Source organism: Colobus angolensis, unplaced genomic scaffold (assembly GCF_000951035.1).
Source record: "Colobus angolensis palliatus isolate OR3802 unplaced genomic scaffold, Cang.pa_1.0 Scaffold39, whole genome shotgun sequence".
NCBI lineage: Eukaryota > Metazoa > Chordata > Mammalia > Primates > Cercopithecidae > Colobus > Colobus angolensis.
Window position 1 is genome coordinate 1,607,808 of NW_012117265.1, and position 6,746 is coordinate 1,614,553.

Sequence of the window (6,746 nt, forward strand, 5' to 3'; positions counted from 1 at the left end):
AATTTTTGTATTTTTAGTAGAGACGGGGTTTCACCATGTTGGTCAGGTTGGTTTTGAACTCCTGACCTCAAGTGATACCCCCACCTCAGCCTCCCAAAGTGCTGGGATTACAGGTGTGAGTCACCACACCTGGCCCAGAATGGCCATTTTTAAACAGTTCAAATTACCTTCCAGTTCCAAATCCTCCAGGAGTCTCCCTGGAGGATTTCATTTCTTCAGAATGAAATCCTAAGTCCTCTGCATGACTAAAAGGCCCTCTGTAGAACTGGGTGCAGTGGCTCACACCTGTAATCCCAGTGCTTTGGGAGGCCGAGACAGGAGGATGATTTGAGCCTAGGAGTTTGAGATCAGCCTGGGCAACATGGTGAGACCCACGTCTCTACAAAAAGAAAATCCCGAAAACTTCACTGGGCTTGGTGATGTGCGCCTGTAGTCCCAGCTACTGAGAAGGCTAGGGCTGAAGAGGCTGGGGTGAGAGGATTAATTGAGCCTAGGAAGTCGAGGCTGTAGTGAGCTATGATTGCTCCACTGTACTCCAGCCCGGGCACCAGAGCAAGACTCTGTCTCTAAATAAATAAATAAATGAAATAAAAGGCTCTCCACCATCTGACTCTCAGTTCACTCTGCGACTTCATCTCCACTTCTACTCAATCATTTGGTGCTCGTCACACCAGCCTCCTCCTTGTTTCTTGGAACACCCCAAGCACGCTCCTATCTCAGGCCTTTGCGCTGGCGGCCCCCCTCTGCTTTGCTCACTCTTCTCTCAGGTCCCCTGAGTCCTCCCTCACTTCATCCAAGGTTCTGTTCAATTGTCACCTCTTCAGAGAGAGGCCTCCCAGACCACACTCTGGGAAACTGCACACCCTCCACCCGCAGACGTCTGATACACCTGACCCTCCCAGCTTCCCTTCCGCTTGAATTTTCCCCAGAACAGACAAGTCTGTGATTATCTAATCAATGATTTGATTGATCTCTTCAACTAGGACTAAAAGTCTTTGAGCTCTCAGTCGAGTCTGTTCTGTTCGCAGTTTCCAATGCCTAGACCAGAGCCTGGCACACAGCAGGAACTCATAAATGCTTCTTGCATGAATGAATGAATGAATGAGTGAATGACTGCATGGGTGACTGCACTACACTTTTTTTTTTTTTTTTTTTTGAGACAGAGTGTTGCTCTGTTGCCCAGGCTGGAGTGCAGTGTCGCCATCTTGGCTCACTACAGCCTAGACCTCCAGGGCTCAAGCAATTCTCCTACCTCAGCCTCCCAAGTAGCTGGGACTACAGTCATGTGCCACCAAGCCCTGCCAATTTTTGTATTTTTAGTAGAAACAGGGTTTCACCATGTTGGCCAGTCTGGTCTTGAACTCCTGACCTCAAGCGATCCTCCCACCTCAGCCTCCCAAAGTGCTGGGATTACCGGCATGAGCCACGGTGCTCGGCTGGCTATGCCTTTTTTACGTGTCGTGAGGAGTGTGTACTGCATGTGTGTGCATATCTGTGTGTGAAAGGGGGGAGTGTGTGTGTGTGGTGTGTGGACTTTGCGTGTGGGTGTGATGGAGTGCCTATCCTGTGTCTGAGTGGCTACAGTGAGGTGTGTGTCTTAGGGTGCGTGTGAGTGTGTATGTGCATCTTAGGGTGCGTGTGGGCACGTGTGTCTGTGCAGATGTGTGTGCGGGATATGGAGCGTATCCAAAACAGAGCAGCTCTGAGGCTCAGGAGATTGTACAGCCATTTATTGTGCTCCAGTGAAATAGAAAAAAAAAAAGTGCTCGCGTTACAAACGCTGCTGTCACATCCACATAGTACGCCAGTCGCTGCAAACCAAACCGCGTGTGTCCGCTGGGTCTCTGGGCATGCAGTTTGCTCCCACTACGGGGATGGGCGGGGGCAGGCCGAGCCTGGGCTCTGGGGGCTTTGCTGGGAGAGCTTCTGGTCCTGGGAGTACCCACTTGTGAGGGAGTGGGGGGACAGCTGGAATAGCTTTGCTCAGTGCGTCCTTTGGGCGCTGTTGGGGACACCCGGCTCTATGTTGGACCCTGTGGCACTAGAGAGCGGAGGGTCCCCTTCCCCCCAGTGGGCCCCCCAGTCTCCCAGTCTGCTCTCTCCAAACTCTAACCCTGTCGAGGTTGAGTTCTACAGGGGCTGGAGGATGCCATGCAGGGAGAGGGGTTTGGCTGGATCTGGCTGGATCCAGCCAAGAGCAGCAGCAGCCTCCCTTGGGGGGAAAACAGGGAAGGCCTCGTGGCCCTAGGCAGAATTGTAGTAGTTATGTGCGTGGTGGTTGTGGGCGGGCTCACCCAGCTCCGGGTACTCGGGCGTCAGACAGTACTTGGGGTCGTAGACCTGGCGTGGCAGCCCATACACCGTCATGCCTCGCTGCGAGGCGCCCTTGTTGCTGCCCATCTGCAGGCTGACATTGAGCGTGTCGCAGTGCTCCATGCCCAGCCCCGGCTCGAAGATCTGCCGCTTGGTCCCTGGCGCGGTCATGCCAGCCTGCGAAGGGCGATGTAGTCAGGTCATGGGGTGACCAGTGTCCCGGGCCTTGACGGCGTGCCCTGGGGGCCCCCACTCACCTGGCTGGCTCCTTTGTTGGTGCCCATCTGCAGGCTGATGGTCGCCTGGTCCAGAGGCTGGTCCGTGCCCAGCTTGGGGTCGTAGAGGTGGCGCCGGGTGCCGTAGGCCGTCATGCCCTGCTGGCTGGCAAACTTGTTGGTGCCCATCTAGGAAGCCAGAAGGAGAATCACACCAATAATTACAGACCTCATCATGGGCCACGAGGCGTAGCTGATGTGAGAGGGTGAGGCACTGCTTTAACATTTTTTTTTTTTTTTGAGATGGAATCTTGCTCTGTCGCCCAGGCTGGAGTGCAGTGGCCGGATCTCAGCTCACTGCAAGCTCCGCCTCCCGGGTTTACGCCATTCTCCTGCCTCAGCCTCCTGAGTAGCTGGGACTACAGGCACCCGCTACCACGCCTGGCTAGTTTTTGATATTTTTTTAGTAGAGATGGGGTTTCACCATGTTAGCCAGGATGGTCTTGATCTCCTGACCTCATGATCCGCCCGTCTCGGCCTCCCAAAATGCTGGGATTACAGACTTGAGCCACTGCGCCCGGCAACATTTTTTTAATATATATATATATATTTGAGACGGAGTCTTGCTCTGTTGCCCAGGCTAGACTGCAGTGGCACAATCTCAGCTCACTGCAACCTCCATCTCCCAGGTTCAAGCAATTCTGCCTCAGCCTTCGGAGTAGCCAGGATCACAGGTGGGCATCACCACGCCCGGATAATTTTTTATATTTTTAGTAGAAATGGGGTTTCACCATGTTGGCCAGGCTGGTCTCGAACTCCTGACCTCAGGTGATCCAGCCGCCTCAACCTCCCAATGTGCTGGGATTACAGGGATAAGCCACTGCACCCAGCCCATTTTTTATTTTATTTTTATATTTTACTTTGTTCTATTTTTTTTGTTTTATTTTATTTTATTTGAGACAGCATCTCATTTGTTCCCAAGTTCAAGCAATTTTCCTGCCTCAGCCTCCCGGGAAGCTGGGACTACAGGCATGCACCACCATGCTGGCTAATTTTTATATTTTTGGTAGAGACAGGGTTTCACCATGTTGGCCAAGCTGGCCTCGAACTCCTGACTTCAAGTGATCCTTCTGCCTTGGCCTCACAAAGTGCTGGGATTACAGGTGTGAGCCACCACACCTGGCCCATTTTCATTTTTTAGAGACAGGGTCTCACTCTGTCACCCAGGCTGGAGTCCAATGATGCAATCATTGTAACCTTGAACTCCTGTGCTCAAGTGATTCTCCCGCTTCAGCCTCCCAAGTAGCTGGGACCACAGGCAGACACCACTACATTTGGCTAAACTCTTAAATTTGTTGTAGAGATGGTAGTGCCCAGGCTGGTCTGAAACACCTGACCTCAAGTAATCCTCCTGCCTCAGCCTCCCAAAGTGCTGGAATTACAGGTGTGAGCTACTGCACCCCGCCTGAGGCACCATTTTGAGACTGGAAACTGAGGCCCAGAGTGGGCCTATCACATGACTGACTTCTAGCATTCAAGTCCCAGCCTGCCACGCATCAGCTAGAAGATCTGGGCAAAAGCAAGCCGGCTTCTCCAAGCCTCAGTTTTCTCATCTGTGGAAAGGGTATGGTGAGAACAAGCACCTCTCTGCTAGGGTTGTTGGCAGAGTGAGTTGGTGAATGGAAGGTGTGGATAAGCACACTACCCGACCTATAGTATAGTTCATGCCAAATATCCTGCCCCCAAAAGCCTTTAGACACCAGGATGCGCTCCTGGCTTTTATAACCTCTGCTCAGTGAGGACAGGGCGGTACCTGCAACCCGATGATGTTCCGCCCTTCTCTTAGCTTCTCCGGCTCGAATTTCCGCTCCTGCTTCTCTGCATACTTCACCCCCACATTCACCTTGTTTCCTTTCGTCTTGGCCTGGGTGGGGCAGGGAAAGCAGGGACTGACGAGGGGGTCTCCAGGCTGCACAGTCCCCTTGGACACTGTTTTTTTTTTTTTTGAGACGGAGTCTTGCTCTGTCACCCAGGCTGGGCTGTGACACGATCTCGGCTCACTGCAGCCTCTGCCTTCCAGGTTCAAGCGATTCTCCTGCCTCAGCCTCCCAAGTAACTGGGATTACAGGCATGTGCTACCACGCCTAGCTAATTTTTGTATTTTTAGTAGAGATGGGATTTCACCATGTTGGTGAAACCAGGCTGATCTCAAACTCCCGACCTCAAGCAATCCACTCACCTTGGCCTCCCAAAGTGCTGGGATTACAGGCGTGAGCCACCGTGCCCAGCCCCCTTGGATGCTGTTGACAGCACCTGCTCCCCCATCCCTGCCCACCAGCCACCTTCACTGGGCTCAGGGGCACAAGTGGCCACACATGCTTCCCACTGCCCCCTGCCCAGCCTGCACCCACACTCACCATGCTGGCCAAGGCCAGAAGGGTGGACTGCACCTGTGTATGGTTGGTGTTCTCAAACAGGTCGTTGGCCTCAAAGATGTCGTGGGGCTTCACCCCATACTTGGTGATGGCCTTGATGAAGTTGCCGATGTTCTCCAGCTAGGAGGCAGGTTGTGGTCACTGGGGGGAGGGTGGAGGTCTGAGGGGCTTGTGGGAAAGGATGGAAGAGATTGGGTCTGGGCTCACCTGGTGCCAATTTTGGGTTGACTCATTGATCTTCTTCACAGAGCCTGGCTGCAGCTTATTGATGAATCTGAGAAGAGTGGGGAGGAAGTAAGAAAGGTGTCCCCCCAGGGCTAGGCGCGGTGGCTCACGCCTGTAATCCCAGCGCTTTGGGAGGCCAAGGCGGGCGGATCACGAGGTCAGGAGAGCGAGACTATCCTGGCTAACATGGTGAAACCCATCTCTACTAAAAATACAAAAATTAGCCGGGCGTGGTGATGCATGCTTGTAATCCCAGCTACTAAGGAGGCTGAGGCAAGAGAATCACTTGAACCCGGGAGGCGGAGGTTGCAGTAAGCTGAGATTGCAACACTGCACTCCAGCCTGGCGACAGAGCGAGACTCCGTTTCCAAAAAAAAAAAAAGAAAGGTGTCCTCCACTCCCCCTCTCTAGCCCAGCCCAGCAGGAGAGGGTGACAGGATGACCACAAGGGGCCATGCCATACCCTAGTGTCACTTCTCCCTGCAGTCAGCTCTCAGCTGCAGCCCCTCCAAACCACTCAAGCACACACATAAATGGGACGCTGATGCCAAGGAGCTAGACTCAGGTCCCAGTCAGAAAGCCTGCTTATCCAAGGTGTGTCTGAATCTCCAGGATCTCCCAAGCCTCTCTGGCAGGCGTGTCTCAGCATCCTTTTCTCTTGTAGACAGCAGGGGCCTCTTCTCTGATTCACTCCTTTAATGATCTCATCTTTTTTTTTTTTTAAATGCAGGGTCTGGCTCTGTCACCCAGGCTGGAGTGCAGTGGTGCAATCACAGCTCACTGCAGCCTCAACTTCCCAGGCTCCAGCAATCCTCCCACAGTCTTCCGGGTAGCTGGGATCACAGGTGCGCACCACCATGCCTGGCTATCTTTTTTTTTTTTTTTTTTTTGTAGAGATGGGGTTTCACTGTATAGCCCAAGCTGGTCTCGAACTCCTGGGCTCAAGTGATCCTCCTGCCTCGGCCTCCTAAAATACTGGGATTACAGGCATGAGCGACAGCACCTGGCCTCATTCAGTCTCTTGACTTTAGGTACCTCCGTATGCCAGCAACTCCCTCATTTCCCTGCAGCCTGTGTTTCTCGCCATCTCATCCAGCTCTCTCCATGGGTATCTGGGTGTCTCAAATCAAAATCACCCTGCTCCAGACTCCTGACATGCAGCTTCCTCCTCCAGACTCCCTCCTCCCTGCACCTTCCCTGCCTAGCAGTGCCCACTTCTAGGTGCTCAGCCAGAGCCCTTGGACTTGCCCCCAACTCCTGCTTTCTCCTTCTCTCAGCCTCATATCCAGTCCCTCGAAAGTTCTTTGGCTCTGCCTTTTAATGAGTCCAGAAGCCCACTCATGGCTCCCTGCCACCTCCACCTGGGTCTCAGCCACCAGAGTCTGTTTCCTGGCCTCTTGTAATGGGCTCCCAACTTCCACTTCGTCCCCTACAGACCCACTCTTCTTCATCCAGCAGCCAGATTTTTTTTTTTTTTCGAGACGGAGTCTTGCTCTGTCGCCCAGGCTGGAGTGCAGTGGCGCGATCTCGGCTCACTGCAACCTCTGTCTCCTGGGTT

At 53.2% G+C, this 6,746-nt stretch overlaps 1 protein-coding gene across 5 annotated transcripts in view; it reads right to left on the reverse strand.

Moving 5' to 3' along the window:
• Positions 1-1,713: 1,713 nt before the first annotated feature.
• CNN1 (calponin 1, basic, smooth muscle) overlaps positions 1,714-6,746 on the reverse strand; it is an 11,383-nt gene continuing 6,350 nt past the window's right edge. For all 5 annotated transcript variants that reach the window (XM_011954778.1, XM_011954780.1, XM_011954781.1 and 2 more), the window contains 5 exons: positions 5,171-5,237; positions 4,946-5,083; positions 4,342-4,452; positions 2,571-2,717; positions 1,714-2,490 (listed from right to left, as the gene is read on the reverse strand). In XM_011954778.1, coding sequence (XP_011810168.1) covers positions 2,245-2,490; positions 2,571-2,717; positions 4,342-4,452; positions 4,946-5,083; positions 5,171-5,237 — 709 coding nt within the window. In that variant the 3' untranslated portion in view covers positions 1,714-2,244. The remainder of the gene's footprint in view (positions 2,491-2,570; positions 2,718-4,341; positions 4,453-4,945; positions 5,084-5,170; positions 5,238-6,746) is intronic.